We start from the raw sequence: 20,578 nt of genomic DNA, 5'->3' as shown, positions 1-20,578 counted from the left end.
TCCTCAGAGGAAAACACTGGTTGTCTGATGTATGAAGACCAGTTGATCAATGAGTGGTAGCAAACTGCGCTGAATCATTTGCGTTACAAAAACACAGCATTGCTTGCTTAATTACTCAAAAGTGCTTTTGTTTTCTGCTGCCAAGTGTCAAGTTCTTGTCAACAGAAACAAGAATGAAATGAGGAGTTATTATACAGCAAAACACACTTTATTTACATATGTGTGGAATATCAATAATACACAGCACACTTACGGTTTTCACTTTGCCATGTGCTCAGTGCCGGAGTCTTTTCAGCAGCCCAGTTCAAGCAAAAGCAGATCCCTTTCCCTCCGTGCTTCGACCTATATATTGCTCACCAGACATTGGGTAGTGGAAGGAGTCTGAGGAAATTGACAACACATGGACTCAAATGTGGAATTCCTGTGCTCGGTTTTTTTCCCACTCACTCCAGCGAATTCTTAGGAATCAGCGCATTATGTCCAGGGACGAGCGCCAAGGAAGAGAAAAGGCCTATTCTTGAGTCTTTTTTGTTTTCCCGCCGGGGCCTAGAGGTATCCGGATATACCCTGGATATCACAGGCTCTGTGCAAACACATCACACGCACGATATAACCACAGCAGATCACTCAAACTGCATCTCTGTGAAACACCTACATCCACACACACATAGGGAGCATAACAAATGATTTTTTCAGAATAAATGGCAAACAAGGCATAATGTTTTTTGGCCTCTCTGCGCTCTTTGTTTTGCAGTCCCCTCCTGTGGACCCACCAACGTGTCTGCCTTCGCCACCACCTCCAGCAGTATTCTGGTGCGCTGGTTTGAAGTTCCCGAGCCGGACAGAAATGGTCTCATTCTGGGCTACAAGGTCTGTTTGTGCTTCTTATGTGTTCACAATTTCCAAATTCCCCCTTTCCCCCCCCAGCTTCTCTTCATCTCTTGTCTCCTCGCTGGATCAGGTGGGGTACAAAGAGAAGGACTCTGACAGTGCAGTTCACTTCTGGACCGTGGATGGCAACGCCACCCACAGTGTCCAGCTGACTGGTCTGGGAAAATATGTGCTCTACGAGATCCAGGTCCTGGCTTTCACGCGGATCGGAGACGGACGGCCCAGTTCTCCACCCATACTGGAGAGGACTTTGGATGATGGTAGGGACAAAGGATGAAGCAACTATGAGTGTTACAGTATGGAAAACCATGAATGATGCCATTGCAATAATGAAATTCCTTTTATATCCATTTCATAAATTGCATATGTGCATGTTGTTGTTGCACAATATGATCGGGGTTGTGATCTAAAAAGGTTAAAAGGGTATTTTCCATTTAATCTGGACTTGAATAAATCAGGGCTTTATTGAATGTAGAACATTTAGTTTTATGTTTGCGACCGTCGTGGTTTGTTTGGTAAATTCAAATGGTGAAGAAGAGAACAGATATTTAGTTGCATGCAATTTTTGGTCACCAAATTGGAATTCTGAGTAACTCCAGGGTTGTTAAGCTATGTTATGTATTGTGTCTGTTGTTTTCCTGCAGTTCCAGGACCTCCAGTGGGGATCCTGTTCCCAGAAGTACGGACCACATCAGTCCGGCTTATTTGGCAGTCCCCCTCGCAGCCCAATGGCATTATACTTGGTTAGTAACATGAGTTCAATTGATGTGTGAGCAGACTGTTGCAAATACTAACTCCTCAAGGCATGATGCCTTCACAATTTAAATAAACACTAAAAACAAATCCACGCCTACAAATATCTGCCTTTATTCATATTTAATGTCGCATCAGACCCACAGGTGTCGTCCCTGATGACTCTCAACATGCTTTTGTCAATGTTAATATCAAATCTTGTAATTTCTCCAGCTGTAAAGTGAGTTGGATTCTCTTGTAAGCTCATTCGGGATTTCCTTGAGAGCGTTGGAGTCATTAAACATCTGTCAGATCGTTTATTTTAAAACTGTACCGTAGGTCAGACCCACACAGTACAGCAAGCAGGAGCAGATGCGATTGGAATTGTTGTTGTTGTTCGAAAACTTCACCATTGAGCTCCTCATGACACCTTCAATAAGTTTGTCCCCGACGTCTCTCCAGCCTACCAGATCACGTACCACCTCAACTCCTCCAACAGCAACACCCCCACGGTGGACGTGCTGATCCCCAGCGCTCGCCAGTACACGGTGGCCAGCCTCAAGCCGGAGTCCGTCTACGTGTTCCGCATCAAATCGCAGACAAGAAAGGGCTGGGGCGAGGCCGCTGAGGCACTGGTGGTCACCACAGAGAAAAGAGGTGACCATGGCTCGCCGAATGTCTGCTGTGTTTGAATGTTTCTGAGAAAGAAAGTAATCAAGTCAACTCTCCAGGCTTTCCCTTCGAATAATACACTGTGTCTTCTAACTCTATGTTTGAGTGCTCGATATGTTGAGGATTATACAACAACGATCTGAATATATAATAATAATAATATCTCGAACAGCGTTTTGCAAAGCGAAGTGGTATTTTGAAGTGTGACGGTAACACACAGGAAAGACAGGAACAGTTGTCGGCATCGTTCTGAGAGCGGAATTTTGTGATCTCGGTAATGACACAACTTGTAGAGAAAGCCGTCTTCGGAATCAGTTCATTCCCGGTCAACAGTCCAGTCAGCAGATGTGTTTTCTGACGGAGTGCTTGAGCCCTGTGGGTGTTTGTCGGAAGCGCTCTGATGCAGTTGTGAGAAGGAATCCGTCCATCTGCTTCCCTCGAGGCATGTTGAGGATTGTTTACTCTGCAACTTTCATTTCTCAGCTACTTTTCATTCATCAGAATCACACTTTTCTTTTTCACTCTCTTGTTTGTGCAACAAACGCAAATTGTTCCCCTTTCTCCATCCTTCCTACGTCATCCACTTCCCATTCACTCCCTCAATCCTTTGATCCCACTCTATGTCTTTTACACAAGTTATTTCATTTACCACTGTCTCTTTTGCCTCATTCGCACCTTCTGCCTGCGTGTCCGTCCCTCCAGCTCGTCCCCAGCCCACCAGCCGTCCGATGGTTCCACAGAAAGATGTTCAGGCCCGCCGGGTCCTGCTGGCGTGGGAGCCCGGCAGCGACGGCCTGTCCCCAGTGCGTTACTACACGGTGCAGCTCAGAGAGCTTCCTGAGAACAACTGGACCGTCCACTCTGCCTCCGTCAACCATGAGGCCAGCTCCTACATAGTGTCAAGGTAGAGTGTGCCTTCTAGCTTCTCTTGTTACAACAAATGCTCTGTTTGTTCTGTTTGTTCTCATCAGATGTAAATGAAACAACTCTTTATCTTTTCACAATCCCCACTGCTGCATTCACTTAAATGTTCCCTCGGCTGTTGGCAGATCAACGACATCCTAATACAGAATAATGATCCCAGGGTGGTTGAAAACATTAACGATGGAAGAGTCAAACACATGTAGGGCATTAGAATAGAAATAGAAATAGAAATAGAAAAGTACTTTATTCATCCCCAAGGGGAAATTTGTCTGTGGCAGCAGCAAACAGGGTTACACAATAAAATAAAATATTGGCATTAGGAAGCCAGCATAGGCAGCTATCAGCAATGAGGTCTCGGTTTGCTTGAAATGTGTGTCGAGTAGCTCCCACAGTCCGACTGCGTTTCTCTTTTGATATCTGTGGCTCAAAGGGTCTCTGGTCCAGGGCCGTAGTTTATCATCAAGACTGATGTGTTGTCCTGTGCTTCCATCCTCAAGGCTGAAGCCCTTCACATCCTACCAGTTCAGAGTCAAAGCCACCAACGACATCGGGGACAGTGAGTACAGCGAGGAAAGCGAAGCGATCACGACTCTACAGGACGGTAAGAGTGACATCGCGAACAAATGAACTCGGAATAGTTGGACGTTTTTCTGAAACGTGCTTTTTTGCTTTCTTGCCAAGAGTTAGATCTGGAGATTGATACTCGCTCTCATGTCTGTGTTCACGTACTGTACCGTATGTGTCATGTGTTGAATCTGTCCAAGTGTAAAAACGACATGTGATCCTACGGGGCGTTACGTGCAGGACAGTTTATTGGCTGGTGCAGTGATTTTCCATCAGTTGCCTGGCAACTTCGCAGTGTTGTACAGCAAACAAGCGCCCAGAATGTCCAACTATTCATTTAAAAGATAAAGCTTTTTGTAATGTTTTATAGGGCAATATTCCACATCAACCGTATGCTCATATACTTTATGTAGGTATTTATAGGCAGACTTTTAAGACTTCAGACCTCTGTACCACTCGAGGAGTTTAATGTCTGAATGAATTAGCCTATTGTTGTGATTCAGACACTACTGGCAAAGGCAGCAGGTGATGTCATGTGCGCACCATCTGCAGTTACCACGAGACAAGAGGACGCCATTAAAACCTTGGCAAAGTTTGCCCAGCGGTGCTTTAGCCGACAAAAGAAATGTGCTCTTTCCAACTGCTATTTCTGACTCATCCGTCAGTGCTTGTTCTGTTGTAGCTATTGTGTGTTTATGCTCCATGAATGCCACTGCACCTGGATAGATTTAGCACCTTGAATGTGAACATTTTCAGGTCAATTTAGCCCATTTATCTCACTTTCATTGCCTCAGCGCCCGACGAAGCGCCCGCCATCCTCTCTGTCACGCCGCACACAACGACGTCCGTGCTGATCCGCTGGCAGGTAAGAAGAGACAGTAGACAGTTTTTTAGTTTTTTTTCTGTGTTTCATTGTTTGCAAAATCCATGAAAGTCTAAGAAAGTGGCCTATAATGAGAGACCACGGCAGTACACAGAGTAGACCTATACTATTCTAACAATAAACACTCTCCCACACTCGCACCTGAATTAACAGGCCGTAAAGAGCAAAACAGGAGGCTCCAAGCCACAATTTCACTTTTATGGAGAACACTTGCACAGTTTATAAGGATCGAGAGGTAGTTGTTTGCTTCTCCCCTCTGGCCCTGTTCTCTCATGTTCAACCACGGGGGGATTTGACTCATCTGGTGGATGAGCTCAGTCTGAGGAGATTTTGTTTTTTTTTGTTTCAATTACTGTAAGTCTTCTCAATGACGGTAAATTATGCCTCATTTCCACGAGATTGTTCGGCTCGACTCAACCTCCTGTTAGTACCCCTTCGGTGAAGGCGCTAAAGTCTTTCATTGGCAACCACACAGAAGAACACCTGCACTTTGTCACGTGTACGGTGTAGTTTTGCGGGCCGCCATTGATTAAAATCTGGCTCAATTAAATGAAAAACAATTGCAAAATTGCAAAACATACAAGTTGGTGAAATGAACTTTATATGACGTCATTAAAACTGAAAAACTGGGTCGCATGCAGTGTTCAAAGCTATTTCTGGGGCTCAGTTCTGCAGAGATCTGCTACAGCACGCCTTGGTTCTCCATCTTTCCCCTTACAGCACCCCTCTGAGGAGAAGATCAATGGAATCTTATTGGGCTTTCGGATTCGATATCGTGAGCTGCTGTACGACCGTCTCCGCAGCTACTCTCTGCACACCATCAACAGTATGTCCAGCTGGGGTGAGCTCACTGGTGAGTCATTACCGCAGCTAACACGACACATCGCGGCGTTTTACCGCCTGCGCTGTCACTTCCGCACACAAATAACATTTTGCGGAACATTTTCATTTAGAACTGTGGGTACGTGGCGTTTATTGTTCGTTCAGTACGCTATTTAAATATTAATATATTCACATCAAAATTAGTTGTGAAGAAAGTAAATTTCACACAAGACTGTCACGGTTGATTATTCCTGTGGAGTCCATGCAGCACCATTATTTCCGAGGAACACACAGGCCTATTCTGTCTCCCAGCTCTCCCAGCTGCTCTTGACACTTCACAGCAAAACATTTCATCTTGTGATCAGAAGTCATTAGGTTTGCGCCGGCGCGGCTCTGTTTCTACTGCGGCGTGTAACTTAGCCTATCATTTTACTCTTGAGTCATTCTGCCGCTCACTCAGAGGTATGATCACTGTGATTGGGGGGGTTTTTGTCTTCTTTTTTTTAACAAGGAAAATGACTTTGGACACTGAGCCATCTCCTCCCTCACATGTTACCTCTGTTTCTTTCTACCTCTCCACCGCAGCCCCCTACAGCGTCCAGAATCTGAGTGATTCGACTCTGACCCAGCATGAGTTGGACAGTAAGTGTTGCGTTACGAATAGGGGTGTAACCCTACGCGTATTCGTTTGAACCGTTCGGTACAAGGCTCACGGTTCGGTACGCATGACGAACCGAATACGTTTGAATAAAAAAAAATATTTTAAATAATGTTTTTTAAAAACCTTTATTTAACCAGGTAGTCCCATTGAGATTAAAAATCTATTTTGCAAGATGTAAGTAACAATACTACATAACATTAAGAAGCAGCTTTTGTTTTTTATGCTTATGTGTTGCTAAGAAGACGGGTCACTCAGGTATAGTTCCATCATTGTTCAAAGTCAAAGAATAACTTCATGATGTTAGTTGTAATGAATAAATATATTTTAAAATCAAGTACATTTCTCTGGCATTTATAGTTTTCTACTGTACCGAACCGTACCGAACCGTGGCTCCACTGTATCGTACCGAACCGTGACTTTTGTGAACCGTTACACCCCTAGTTACGAATGATTCAATCCCCCAAATGAACTTGCTTTTTAAAAATAGCCATCTCAACATATTCTCAAGTGCCCTGCGCGAAGAGCAGCGTCGAGCAAATGAACACAGCATTTGGCTGCTTGCGTTCACATCGCATCGGTACAAACGCTCGAGGCCAATGGAAGCGAACTGTCTACAGAAAATCTTGGACACCGAGCGCACAAGCTCACATCGTCCAACACGCGCCTTGGTTTGCTCATGTCTGCTTATTTGGAGAAGCACTTCAAAAGCAGATGGCCACGTATTTCTCCTGCACACTTGCAATTATTTACAGCAGCAGTGTTGTGAGGACGAGTAGGACACCAGTGACAGATTTCTATCCTTATTATTGCCTTCCCGAGTTTTACTCATGGTTTGAAGCACCTGGAGAGAGGTTGAGGGATGTGGGATGGGGTGGAAGGAATATTGGGTGTTCACAATTAAGAGTAAATAGAGATTAAACTGATAAAAAGTCAAATTTTACAATTTGCTGTTCAATACAATTCCTAACTGTATATGCCTGGTTGTTTACTTCCATTGCAGAGCTCAGTAAACACAAGCGCTATGAGATACGCATGAGTGTATACAACGCTGTGGGCGAGGGGCCGACCAGTCCGCCTCAGGAGGTGTTTGTGGGGGAAGCAGGTGTGTACGCTTCCTGTCATTTCCATCCACACAGTCTCACGGGCAAAGCTTATGTTACCGCTGCAAGTAGTAGCAGTTGTAGTTGCTCGTGCTGTAATGTTGCCTGTCTATGCAATGAGTAAAGTAGCAATACCATTCGCTGAAACAATCACTTATGATAAAGAATGCCCTTGTCTTGTGTAGTTTAGTTCATTTGTGCGATTGCCTTCAACAGTGCCGACAGCCCCGCCCCAGAATGTGGCCATTCAGTCGGCAACAGCCACCCAGCTGGACGTGACATGGGACCCTCCTCCTGTGGATGCACAGAATGGAGACATCCAGGGCTACAAGGTCAGACTCACACTTTCATTTATTTATTCATTCATTCACGTTTTATTTGAGTTTTCAGAAAATGCTGACAACAACAAAAGACTTTCAATTTGAACCCCCAAAAATGACAATAATTACGACATTTTAATGTAGTTATTTGTTCTCTTGTATCAGCCCGTAAATCATTCAGGTGTCACGTATTGAGTGACACCTGAATGACAGATGTTCTAGTGCTGCTAGTTTACCACAGAGATGCTGTGGGTGCAGAGGAGGCTTCAGTGTGAAATCATCTCACACTGTGGGCTCAGATTCACACTTCGTATTCGTTCATATTGGACTCGGGAGCAAAAGCTTTCATGGGTCTACTTTGCGATAAGGCAACACCGTCGTGTTCGGTTTTTATCTTCGTATAAATATTCAAATGTGTGTTGTGGTTCACAAGAGACGCCATCAATTTGATGGTAATCACCATTAAATGCACATCTTTTTTCACATTTAGCTCACGACTGTTTTCCAGCGGGGCTTTCGATGAAAGATTCAGTCTGTTGCTCAAGACAACATTTACAGGGACTGAAATGAAACTGCTCTCCCCGAAGGGAGTTTGAAACGGGAGTGAGTTTTATCGAGGCAGAAGTGTCTGTGTTCCCTGAACAGCATCTGCAGGCGTGCATTAATAATCATTCGTGACTCTTATTCCATGTAGGTCTACTTTTGGAAATTCCAGCGTAAGAACGAGACGGAGAGGCTGCGGACTCTATTCATGCCCGAAGGAGGTGTGAAGCTGAAGAACCTGACCGGCTACACCACCTATATGATCAGCGTTGCCCCCTTCAATGCAGCGGGGGACGGGCCCCGCAGCCCACCGACGAGGGGGCGCACTCAGCAAGCGGGTAGGTCTTTTCACTTCAGCAAGGCGACACATTGTTCTGTGACGAATGATCACGTGATGGGGAGTTACCGAGGGAAAGAAGACGAGCTGAAGACAAACGAGGCAACGGGACGACATGACTAAAGCGGATCAATTAGAATCACGTGCAGCCATGCTCATTCATTTGTCATGTTTACGTGTTGGTGGTGCTGATGTTGAAGAGTGTTTTCTCACAGTGGATGAGTCAAGGACGAGGAGAGAAATTGATGTGAAGGTGATGCTAATCGTGGCTGTCAGCATGCCAAACGATGTTAGGGGAACCACACACTGAGCATAAGTTCCCAATCAGCAAACCCACTCTGGACTCATTTGCTGAATCTCCTGTTTTGGCTGAAAAGTAGACGGCAGGAAATTTTCTTTAAGCAAGCTTTCTCTCTACAGGCCACGCTATTTGTACACAGCATCGCTGCCAAACCGCCCCCATGCCCCTTTACCCATCCTTTTCTGTTTTAAACCCCGGTGTAAAAGAAGACAAGAAGGAAGAAAAAGAGCATCTTCACCGCCTCTTGGTTTCTTTCCCTCTTGGGTCACTGTCGTGAGAGGAGGAAGCAGATGACAAGCTGGGAGGAGGGAGGAGGGAGGAGCACCGGGGAGATGGTTGTCCCATCTTTTCAGAAGACAAAGGAGCTCTGTCTCTTGCAAGCGTCTCAACTTCTGCTTGACAAGTGGAAAGACAACAGGGCAAACTGTGCTTTCGAGCACAGTTGTCTCACAGGCTCAGTCAGCTGTGATGGAGCCTGGAGGCTGAGAATTGTCATTGTGATTGTGAATAAGTTTGGCTTAGCTCAGACAGGTATGTCTCGCCTTTTAACGAAAATGTAGTGTTGCCCACATCAAGGCGGTTCAGCTGGAGAACAAGGACTACAGACTCACTGCAAAGTGATGCGAGGGTTCCCGGGACAGGGCATTGTAAAGCCCTCTGAGGCCGATCTGTGATTTTTGGACATACAAAATAAATTGAATTTAAAACACAGTTACTTCATTTATACTTAATTGATTGACTCTTGTGTCTTTGACCTTTGACCTCTGGATGTTACAGCTCCCAGTGCTCCCAGCTTCATCCACTTCAGTGAGCTGACCACCACCTCGGTCAACGTGTCCTGGGGCGAGCCCACCTTCCCGAATGGCATCATCGAGGGCTTCCGTCTGGTCTACGAACCCTGCACACCGGTGGATGGTGAGCGCTCATTCTTACCGTTCTCACTCGCTCAAAGTGGCTGCGGGCTTCTGTTAACACCTGTATGCACAAAACAAGATGGAATAGGATGATCAATAAACCTGTGTCGGATCTGACTTTTGCTTGAATCTATTTACCTCAGGCTGGTGAAACTCTTGTGGTGTGCATTTTCCTTGACCTTAACAGCTTAAATGATTTGTGTCTCCAGAGTTGAAATGTGAATCTATTTCCCGCTACTAATTCCATGACTGTGTGCGTGTGTTTACCTGTGTTTGAGTGTGCTCCCACGTCGCCTGGCCCGTGTAAGATCTGCTCTAAATGTGGTTTGTTTGTCTAGAGTCTTCAGTGGCCTGTGCCGAATGTCTTCACTCCCCCTCCCCCCCAGGCGTCAGTAAGACAGTGACAGTGGATGTGAAGGGGAGCGGCCCCCTCTGGCTGAAGCTCAAAGACCTGGCCGACGGCATCACCTACAACTTCCGCATCCGGGCCAAGACTTTCATCTACGGGCCCGAAGTGGAGGCCAACATCACCACCGGCCCGGGAGAAGGTAGCGGGCCGGGATGTTTGTTTGTGGTAATTGTAGTGTTTTTAATTCTTTACTTCAACACCTCGTTCTTTTTTTCTCAGGAGCCCCAGGACCCCCCGGAGAACCCTTTATCACGCGCTATGGTTCGGCCCTGACCATCCACTGGACCAGCGGGGACCCGGGACGTGCTCCCATCACGCGCTACGTGATCGAGGCCAGACCTTCAGGTGGGTGCCTCAGCTGCACAATGCGCCGGCCACACTACCTGCATGAGCGGTGCGGCTCAGAACAAGCTGGCCATGATACAGCAACGCTGTATGGACACAGATGATCACCACTTCAGTCTTGGATGTGTTAACCTTGCCTTATTTTAGCCTCCTTGATACTTTGATTCAGGAAAGTGGAGTAAAGTGCCAACATCTGCTGGCCCGCAGTCTGTCTCACCGGTATTTTAATGGGTTATTGATCGTGGCGCTGCAGTTGAGACAATTGGCATCAGGTTTGAGTCGTGATTGACAGGCCCCGGCAGGGTTGAGGAGGTGATGGATGGTAGGGGACTCTCTCACTACTTTCTAGTGAAAGAATTGAAGGGGGTTGTGCGTCCTAGATTTGAAGGAGGATGAGCAACCCTGGTGATGAGAATATATTGCGTAGATTGATGTCCAGGGGACGAGGAAGATGCTTCGAACCACTTCACGCGACCCCCTCCCCCCCCCCCCCCCCTCATCGTCTCATCTCCATATGCCAAGGGCCGTAACTCTCCGCAGTATCATACAACGTGATGACTCGTGTTTGTCTTCAAATGGAATTACGTCAGCTCTTCTAAATTGAGCCGAAGTTTAGCAACGTGACGGGTGAACTCCGGTGCTTGTTTATGTCTGTGTGCCGCCGTTGAAAGAGTCAAACTTACATGTTTACAAGCAGCGACCTGTAATAAATGGTCTCTGGCAGGATTTCCAAAGCTAAGCACCGAACATTGCTTCATTTGAAATATGGCTGCACCTCTATTTATGATGTGCATTTGGTTGCAGTCAATTTTACGGGGGCCACTGGAATTGATGGGTTGTGTAATATTTTGCAGGAATTATGAATTACCCTGGTTGCTGCCAGCCAGACCGGAGCCTGATATCAAACAAAGCAACCGACCTGTTAACAAAGACATGTTGACGTTGTTCAAATGCTTTACAAGTTCAATTTTCTCCTCAGAGCCACACTCACCCAGAATTGCAATTTTACAGATGAGGGTTTGTGGGATATCCTAATCAAGGACATCCCCAAGGAAGTAACATCCCACACGTTCAACATGGATATCCTGAAGCAGGGGGTCAGTTATGACTTCAGGGTAATTGGAGTGAACGACTACGGCTACGGCTCCCCCAGTCCACCTTCTCCTTCTATATCTGGTGAGCTTTCATGTGTTTCATGGTAGTACATTTGAATTACAATAGATTTTGCAGACTAAATTGAATTCCCTGAGGTTATTCAGATCACAACAATATATGGCAAGTCGTTTTCAACAACCATGAATTCCAATTTTCTGTGTTTGTTTTTTTTTACCAGCCCAAAAAGTGGCGCCTTTCTACGAGGAGTGGTGGTTCCTGGTTGTGGTGGCTTTGGTGGGTCTCATCTTCATCCTGCTGCTGGTTTTCATCCTCATTATCAGGGGCCAGAGCAAGAAGTATGCCAAGAAGTCTGAATCAGGTAAGTGCACGCAATAAAATGGAGATTTTCTAACGAGACGTGCAGCTTTAGTATAGAAGCCGTGTACCTTCTAGTGGCACGGAGGCCGAGAATCTGATGGACTTTTCTTTTTAAAAGAGTCTCAATTCATAAGGGTTTGTAATGATTTGTAGTTTTTCAAAATACTGAGCAGTGAACATGAGGTCACTTTTCTGAGAGGGTTGTATTGTAAATTGGAATGATAAGCAGGATAATGAGAGGGACAGAAAGAGAAGCAGGAGACGGGCGCGTACGAGCGCGTCCATTCAGTGCAGCTCTGACATCAGCGGGTATTTCCCTCAGCTCAGCACTTCTGCCATCGCTGTTTAGCTGCCAGGCAGGGGAGGGGAGGGGGTCCCTGCGGGTCACTGCCCATCTTTCTGACTGACGGAGGAAAAACAAGAGGTTCCTTTTCACTCCAACACAAAGACCCTCTCAATGCCTCCGTTATTCCTCTCCAGGAATCTGGCCCATGGCCACAGGACCTACCCAGCACTTTTTGTTTTCTTCTTTTTTTTCCCTGTGTGTTTGCGTAACCACCAATTGACCTCGAGTAGCCCTGGAGTAACCACGGAGGTCCTGGCCTCGCTGTGGTCACTCATAAGTCTTAGGACGACCGAAAGTGTTTTTAACCTGAAGCAACAGCGCCTACACACATTGATGTAGCGTAGAGCAGCATGGCAGGTCTGTCACTCTCAGTTCATGGTGCTGGCGGTTTGATTAATCGTGAGGGACACTCGGGTGCCGATGCAAAATAGTTGTGCTGTCGCCCATTCATCTGTGATGCACAGTGTTTACGCAGAGAATAACTCTCATCTATCACATGCCGGTGGCTTTTGTGCCTGCCTCTCCGTGCGTTTGGTGTCATCTGTGCTCATGACTTTGTGATATTATAGATTGTGAAAGCTCCCTGCTTTAACAGAGAAGAGACAAAGCTCTAGTCAGTCTCTATACATCAACGTTTTGGGAAATAGGCTCATTTGCTTTTGTGCTGAATAAGCATATTTCGCAAGGAAAGTCACAAAAAATAGTTCTTGAGGGTTTACTTGGACTTGAAACTGGAAAGCAAAAACACGCAAGGTTAGACCTGTTAATGACCCGGAACCTTTTTTTTTTTTTTTCTTTTTAAAGACAGTACATGGCATGCCATGTCATTTCCTTATGAAGATTTGCCCTCAAGGACTCGATACAGCTCTACCAATCACTCACTCATTGTTTTTCTTCAGAAGGTTCATCTGTCCGTTGTTTTCGTTCCGGAACATTATTTCATGATTTCAGTCATCTTTCCTGATTCCTAATTTTTTTCACTCGCTCACAGTTCCGTTCATCCTCCCGTACACTCACCTGTGGTCACACAGTGTCTCTGTACGTGTGTCCAGGTAACAACTCCAACTGTAACGCTCTGACCCACGGGGACCTGGTGAGCCTGGACGAAGGTCGCTTCCCCGCGCTGGAACTCAACAACCGAAGGCTGTCTGTGAAAAACTCATTCTGCCGGAAGAACGGCGTCTACACCAGGTCAGTGGTCCACGCAGCTCATGAACCAGAAGATATGAAGTGCAGAATATATGTAAACTACGGATCAAAATGAAATAACCATATGGTAAAATAATTGGGTTATCTGTGGAGACATTTTCAGCTCTGCAGGAAAAAAACAACCACTCGCCTCCTGACAACTTGGACATAGAAAGACTCCTCGGATTCCTTTTTAATGAGCTTCTGTATTTCAGTGAATCCCAGCTGCAGGGCATGCAGCGTGCTGAGACCATGCCCTTGTTAATAATATCACTCTGACTGACTAATGTGCAGAGAACTCTGCAGGGGCTGACTCAAGTCCAATTTTGGATCCAACTGTACACTTTGCATTCGATCATTAACACTCGTTAAGGTAGAAAGTAGACCTAGAGACGGCTGGAGTCCAGCTGTTTTGTGGCAGTATGTCAGAAGTGACTGTTCGTGTGGATGTCTTGGCTTTCTTTCTGTAGTGGTACTGAATGGGAGATTCGTGTGAGGAATTGGTGAAGGTGTGTGTATCCATACTCGAGAGCAGATCAAAGCTGCTCCGGGTCTTTGAGGAGCTTCCAGGCAGCTTCCTATTATGTCTCTGGGCTTGAAGGGGGCGGCGGGGATTGAAAGAATGCACAGATGTGCTTTCAGACTCGGCACTCTTTGAACTCAGCCCCCTCCCCCCCCCCCCCCCCCCATACCAAAGACAGGATGAAGTCCCCTGCCTGATACCGGGATTAGAAATCAAACATTCCTAATCCCACTGTGTTCGTTCTAATTCAGAGCCGTGTCAGACAGCAAATGTTTGATTTTGGATACAGAGATCTTCTCTGTGTGGAGATCAGAGTTTAACAAAAGGGCCGATATGCATGACAGTAAATTCAAGCACCGGTAAGTCAATGCAGGTCACTCTGAGTGACTGCGACTTGATCCGTGACTACTTATATTATCAATGTGCCTTTTTAGCACTGTTAGGAGTTCCAATCGAATGCTAAGAATAGTTACACAATAAATAGTCCACTTGGCATTGCTGATTCTGCTTAAAAATAGTCAATTTAGGTATTATGTGGTCCCACAGTTTATGTAAGACATTAGCAGTCCGGATCCACTCTGACAGCACATAAACTACTTGGACTCACTCACAGGAGTCCAAATGTGTCTCGGGGTTGAGGTTTCACTGCTGTTGTGTTAAGAGGAACGGATTAACAGCGTCATTAGCGTATGGATTTGTATCCTTCTCTTGAAATATACTTTGACGCACTGGGTTTAAAGAGGCCTTGGTGAAGTAATTCAGTGTAGATGAACATGGTTTTAAACGCTGTTGAGTGACAAAGCTCTTGAACACTTCAGACATGTTAATGAGTCCCTACAGGCAATCGTAGCATGAGGAGAGCCTGATAATGAGTGCAGACCAGAGGCAGATTTGATTCCCCGGCGCACTGCTGACTGGATTTTTCTGCGGGAGGATTAAGTAGTGGACCCTTCCACGTCCAAGTGAGATAAATAATTCACGCCACACTCCACAGTGTAAGGGAGTCAAGGAGAGGAGGTGAAAGTGGGCTGAGCTTACTCAATGTTGTTAAACAGGCAGTTTATCAGACTGTCCCAGTGGCCTCCCAACAGCATTTCTTCACACTGACGTCTTAGAAACTGTATCGCTGGGGTAAATTTAGTTTACCCATTCTGTTTTTTTTAAAGTGGTAAATGTGTTATTTATTTGTTGTTAGCTTGCTACAAACCCGTTGGATTAGGCAATATCTTCAAAGTATTGAAAAATGCAATAATATATTATCGGATAAACTGCTCAGTCTATTTATCAAGTCGTTAAAAATGCTTTGTTGTCCTTCATTTACTGGATTAATTATGTTATTACTGCATCATTACCCCCCAAATGCATCATGTTTTAGGTATAATTGTGCAAATTCCAATCAAAAAGAGAAAATAATTGTATATATAATTGAGTATAGAGCAAAAAAGAAGTAATGAAAGTACATCCGTTACACAGGGAGGCCCAGAAAGCATTTACATTTCCACCTCAAGAAGGACAGGAGAGACATGCAAACATGTATATCAAACATGAATGGACATGAATATCTCTATGCATGCAGTTGAAGACGGTCAACATTGAGTCGGATTATATGAAGGATTTTAATTGGCTCCCCTCGTGCTTTGGGGTTCCCTTCACCTCCAAATTCTTGAAATGAAGAAATTATTTTCAATATAACCTACAAAGTAAATATCCGTCCTTTTTATCCATTATTTTATAACACCACATGAAATAAGTACAATACATGCCATTTTAATATTGTAAGTTGTCATCACAGACATATGTTATGTCTGCATATCCTGAGACACTTGTGTTCTGTTGAACATCCGCAGACATACACAGAGATATGACACAAATTCGCCGAGCTGTATCGTGTTGTATACAGGTAGCTCATTACTGTGCACGTTTCACCGCACAGTGAATTAATAATGAAAGTAACTCATCGAGCTGAAGTGAATTGCAGCTGGCTTTGTGATTTCCTTCTGGACTTTTCCATTTTGTCTCAAAACACCACTTGTGAAAACTGCTGGAATGTAGCCACAGCATTTTTGAAATGCTTTCAACATGTATTTATTTGGGAAAAATGCGAATGTGGTTTCGAACGCGCAAAAGCGGCCGCGTGTGTGCTGCTGCTGCTGCTGCAGCTCCTTTGGCAGCGACAGGCGGCCGGCACTATGGCCTGGAAAGTCAACAGGAGTCAGCATGTCCCAGTAGTCTCAGCCAAACCAGCACCAATCAGCAGAAACAGATGGCTGTTTGTTCAGCAGGACGGGCGACAGTGGAAAGTACGGAGGAGCTTCGGCATTCCTCCATATTTATTTAAAGAACCCCTGACTAGAGCACACCATTTAAGGAAATGTTTTTCCAGCATTTCATCTTTCTCTGCATTCATTTTTCCTCACTCCGTCTCTCTTTCAGCCTTTAGCTTCGCTCGGCACCTCTCCCCGACCCCGTTCTCGCTTCACACTCCCTTCTTTGCTCAGTCCCATCGCTTACTCTCTTTACACATACATCTGAATGACATATTTGATCGCCGCAGGACGCCGCTGACAGTCTAATCCGTGCAATCGTTCACGTGGGCTCGGATAACATTTGCCAGAGCAGAGCCCGAGGCTGCCATTTGTTTGAGGACCCCTTGAGCACCGCGAGACTTCAGTTCATAATTTAGTCACAAGGGCCCAGCGGCTTGACGTTCCACAGCCCACAGTGAGGACTGGATCAGGAGGAATTATTCATTCCCCCATGATTCTCATCAAGCTGCACTCCTACACACTCAGACAGACAGTGATACATGTGACCCTGAGAGGAAGTGCTTGCTGCAGTGTCTCACACATGAGTGAGAATGAGGGAGGCCTGGAGTCATTGCAGAGCTTTGCTTGTGTGGCTTTGACAGTGATTTAATAGGATTCCTGAATTCATTACAGAAGGCCAAATTATCTTTTTAAAAGGCCAACAACATGGTTCTCATTTGCATAACGTTGGCCATCGTTTCTATTGGTTATGATAGCATTGTGCTCACCAAAGTCATTCCTGAGATTTAGGAACATGGTAACAAAGATGGGGCAAGGAACACAAGCGCTTAGCGGGCGTTCAGACCAAAATCCCGAGCAGTTTAGCCGGAATATCTGAACTACTTATTTGAAGGTAAACCTGAAGGTGACCACACCAGAAAAAAAAGCTGCATTAATCCCAGAATGCACAGGAAAACTGTGCATTAAGTCCGGTAGGTCAAAGCTGAACAAGGAAGTGAGTGTGCAAACTGCGATGGATTTACATCAGTAAAATGTGGTCAACAATTCAAACTTTTACTTTTGTTTTACCGTCCAAGTACATTTGGATAAACTTTCTAATTGGTCTGATCTTCCAACTTCATGATTTCTGCCCCCTTTGTTATATCACTGCGTTCCCATACATCAGCAGTAAACTTGTAAAATGGAATTATCCTTTTGATTTTTAATTGATTTGAAATGGTTGTCATGAAATGATAAAAAAAAAAAGCAATGTAACAAAACAGAACCAACTGAATCATTCTCACAGTCTGTCTCCACCTCTGCCCAGGTCTCCTCCTCGGCCCAGTCCAGGCAGTCTTCACTATTCAGACGAGGACGTCAGCACAAAGTACAATGACCTGATCCCCGCCGAGAGCAGCAGTCTGACGGAAAAGCCCTCCGAAATCTCAGACTCGCAGGTGCAGTAGCCACTCTTGTTTACACTACACCTTGTCTGGTCTGTGTTTGTAAAAATGTTCACCGTCCGCCTGCATTAAGTGTGTGTTTGTGACATGTTCGTACCCGTCTGTGTGTGTGTGTGCACATTGTCATCTCCTTGAATTCCTCGCGAATTCAGCTTTTTTTTTGCATTGTGGGCTGTACAGTGTTTTCGTGTCATTCTGTCCACGTGGTGTCTTTTCCCCGTCATCCGCCTGAATGCCGTTCGGCCCGCAGAGATCATGAGGTACAGCACAGTGATGCACAAGGAGAGATGAGAGAGTAATGACTCCGCTCGCTGGCCAGGCCAAGCAGTTGTTCAGGCAGTGGCCTGTGGAGAATGTCACTCTGCCGACACCCACCTGCGATCCAGGCCACTGCACTCAGCCACAGCACTCGTTACGTAAGACGGCGGGAGCACATGCAAAGCTAGTGACCTATTGGTAGGAACCGCTCCACCAGCCAGGCGGCCGATCCAACTTTCCTACTGAAGTTTTTTTTTTGCGAGTCAGAGTCAGTAAAACTCATCTCTGAGGAAAGCTGAAAATACTGTATTGGCTTTTCACTCCTCTTCTGTGGCAGAACCCCATTAGCATTTTAGGTGGTCAGATATCTTAGTTTTGAATCTCTTTTGAATTCCAGAGTGTTCTTGGCAGACACTGCTAGGACTGATAACTGAACAAGCACTGCTAGAGTGTCGAACTTGTGGCATGTGCTGAGCCAAACTGCTTTTGCCCAGTAAGTGAGTGCAATCGATAAATTCTGACTTCCTGTCTGTCTCTCCCGCCTATCTTTCCATCGATCAGTCTGCGTGCCTCCCTCATGTCTCTGATTTCCTGACTATTTCTATTTCATTTTGGGATTTTTTTCTTTATTTTTACATTGTTTTAAAGAACATCTGAACTGTGTCTTCCCCTATGTCTTTCTGCACATATGTTGTTTCTGTTTTTTGTTCATGTCGCCGCCTCCCTCCCCGGCTCTCTGTGGTTTGGGGGAACCATCTTGCGGTGTGCAGTCTGGTTTTGATCCTAGTCAGAAGAAAGCTGCCGGGGGGGGGGGGGGGGGGGGTAGTGGTCCTGAATTCTAACAAATTCTTTACTCTGAGCATTTCTCAAATTATCTTGGAACATCTCTCAGCCAGCTACGTGAATGCTATGAGAATTCCGCAGCCAGAAATCTCTCCCCACCTGACTTTATCGGAACCTAAGTCCCATTTCCAGATCAAATGAAAATCTCCCAACAATGAATCGTTACGGACAGGACCTTTCGCAGCGCGATAACATCCCCCTCAAATGAAATCATTTCGTCATTTCATCGCCTGTCTGACATATCTACCGTTCGCACTTGTGTGTTGTCAAACACGGCCTTTATGCAGGAGAGCCGCCCCCTCGGCCTGCGATGGCGACGCCTGCCTGCTGCCACACTGCGCAGTCAAGGGGCTGACGCTGGCTTTGATGGGCTACACCACACAGAGCCCTGCCTGTTACCCTCGGGCTCGTCTGCCAGGCCCCTGACAGGCCGCCATATCAGCACCCAATGGTGCTTCGGACGAATCCAGGAATGCTCTTTGAAGTTTTATTGAGCGGGTAACTCTGAGCTATCGGTATGACATTGTGCGGTCTGTCCTCTTTAATCCCCGGGGGCTCCACCAGCAGGTATAAGTTGACTATTGTACTCGTCCTCGAGAGGGGATATGAAGGAAGCTAACATTGACTTGGCAAGGCAACAAGGCCGCCATTACTGCTCTGCCCCCCTGCAGGTAGTTCCCTATTGACTTTGTTTTCCCTTTAGAGTATATGAGGCTCTCTCATGTGGCGAGGTTGCCTCTGTGTCTTTGTGTCCTTTAAGACCGAAACCAGTCAAAGACAGATGATCTCATCTCTGAGTCAGAGATGGATCGTCGATCATGCTCTCTCTGCAGAGTGGCATTCCGTGGGAGAGAAATGCAAGTGTCTGCTTTCTGTTACATGCTTTCTCTCCCCTTCTTCCTATCTGCCTCTGTTTATCTCACTCTTTCTCCACCCTCCCACACCCCGTCTCTCCGGCCACGGTAGCTTCTTTTGTTTCGGCCGGGGCTCAACTGAGAGAATGCGTTCTGTAATGGTTGGGTTGTCTCTCGTGACAACGCACCACTTTGTTTTGAGCCCAGTCTGACGCATGATGTCATAACCCGCAATAACGGACAATTATGACCGCATATAGATCACATTTTATTTGTAATAATTTGAGGGCGTGTGTACAGAACAGCGGGGTAGAGACCGAAATGGTGGATGAAAGGAGAAATTTGTGAGAGGAAAACTAGCCCCATATAGTCCCTTAACCTTCAGACGGGTGACAAATTAAGAAAATAAAAGAATTTGTAGGGAACCGCAACAAAAGCACACGCTTCCATTACTCTCACTAATGGCCAACAACATCTCAAATCCCTTATCATAGTTGTTCTGATTGAAGCAACATACACTGCAGCAGTGAGAGGGGATTGGAGCTGCTAAGGAGGCCCATATCCCTGCCTTGATGATGAAAAAGTACAACTTTACTTTGATGCGGCAGGCATTTCAGCACGCCAAAAACACATATTCCAATTGCTGTTTTTCCTCCGCTCTAATCCTTTTTTTTTTTTCTACACAGAAATCGTCGCAAGCACACAAAAATGTATGTACTGTGCATGTCTCTGGGCTTTTTAATCCCCCTTCGAGCCCCACATATACTGTCTTTGTCTGCGGGGACCCCTGCTGTGTTCACTTCATCAATGAGAGTGACATGGACAGCCCCCCCCCCCTTTTCTCCCCCTCCTCATTGCAATAATCCATAACTAGAGGACAAAGGACTGACCCACGCTGTGGTACTGGGGTATACATGCATCCATTCTGGGGGGAGGGGGTGGGGGCCATGCTTGCCATAAGATTGT

General features: G+C 45.9%; 1 protein-coding gene across 1 annotated transcript in view; it reads left to right on the top strand.

Annotated features, from left to right (window-relative positions):
- The window catches only part of sdk2b (sidekick cell adhesion molecule 2b), a 239,330-nt gene that overhangs the window by 213,245 nt on the left and 5,507 nt on the right, over positions 1–20,578 (top strand). Inside the window, exons 26-44 of the mRNA XM_079293331.1 lie at positions 755–870; positions 962–1,151; positions 1,536–1,634; positions 2,086–2,280; positions 2,998–3,199; positions 3,717–3,820; positions 4,578–4,648; positions 5,387–5,519; positions 6,074–6,130; positions 7,150–7,251; positions 7,466–7,581; positions 8,264–8,450; positions 9,528–9,665; positions 10,051–10,212; positions 10,293–10,418; positions 11,430–11,594; positions 11,752–11,892; positions 13,290–13,428; positions 17,522–17,651. Coding sequence (XP_079149457.1) covers positions 755–870; positions 962–1,151; positions 1,536–1,634; positions 2,086–2,280; positions 2,998–3,199; positions 3,717–3,820; positions 4,578–4,648; positions 5,387–5,519; positions 6,074–6,130; positions 7,150–7,251; positions 7,466–7,581; positions 8,264–8,450; positions 9,528–9,665; positions 10,051–10,212; positions 10,293–10,418; positions 11,430–11,594; positions 11,752–11,892; positions 13,290–13,428; positions 17,522–17,651 — 2,573 coding nt within the window. The remainder of the gene's footprint in view (positions 1–754; positions 871–961; positions 1,152–1,535; positions 1,635–2,085; positions 2,281–2,997; positions 3,200–3,716; positions 3,821–4,577; positions 4,649–5,386; positions 5,520–6,073; positions 6,131–7,149; positions 7,252–7,465; positions 7,582–8,263; positions 8,451–9,527; positions 9,666–10,050; positions 10,213–10,292; positions 10,419–11,429; positions 11,595–11,751; positions 11,893–13,289; positions 13,429–17,521; positions 17,652–20,578) is intronic.

The sequence above is a fragment of the Melanostigma gelatinosum genome, assembly GCF_949748355.1.
Source record: "Melanostigma gelatinosum genome assembly, chromosome: 21".
Classification (NCBI taxonomy): domain Eukaryota; kingdom Metazoa; phylum Chordata; class Actinopteri; order Perciformes; family Zoarcidae; genus Melanostigma; species Melanostigma gelatinosum.
The sequence above is the reverse complement of the archived record's forward strand: the minus strand, read 5'-3'. Positions and strand labels throughout refer to the sequence as shown.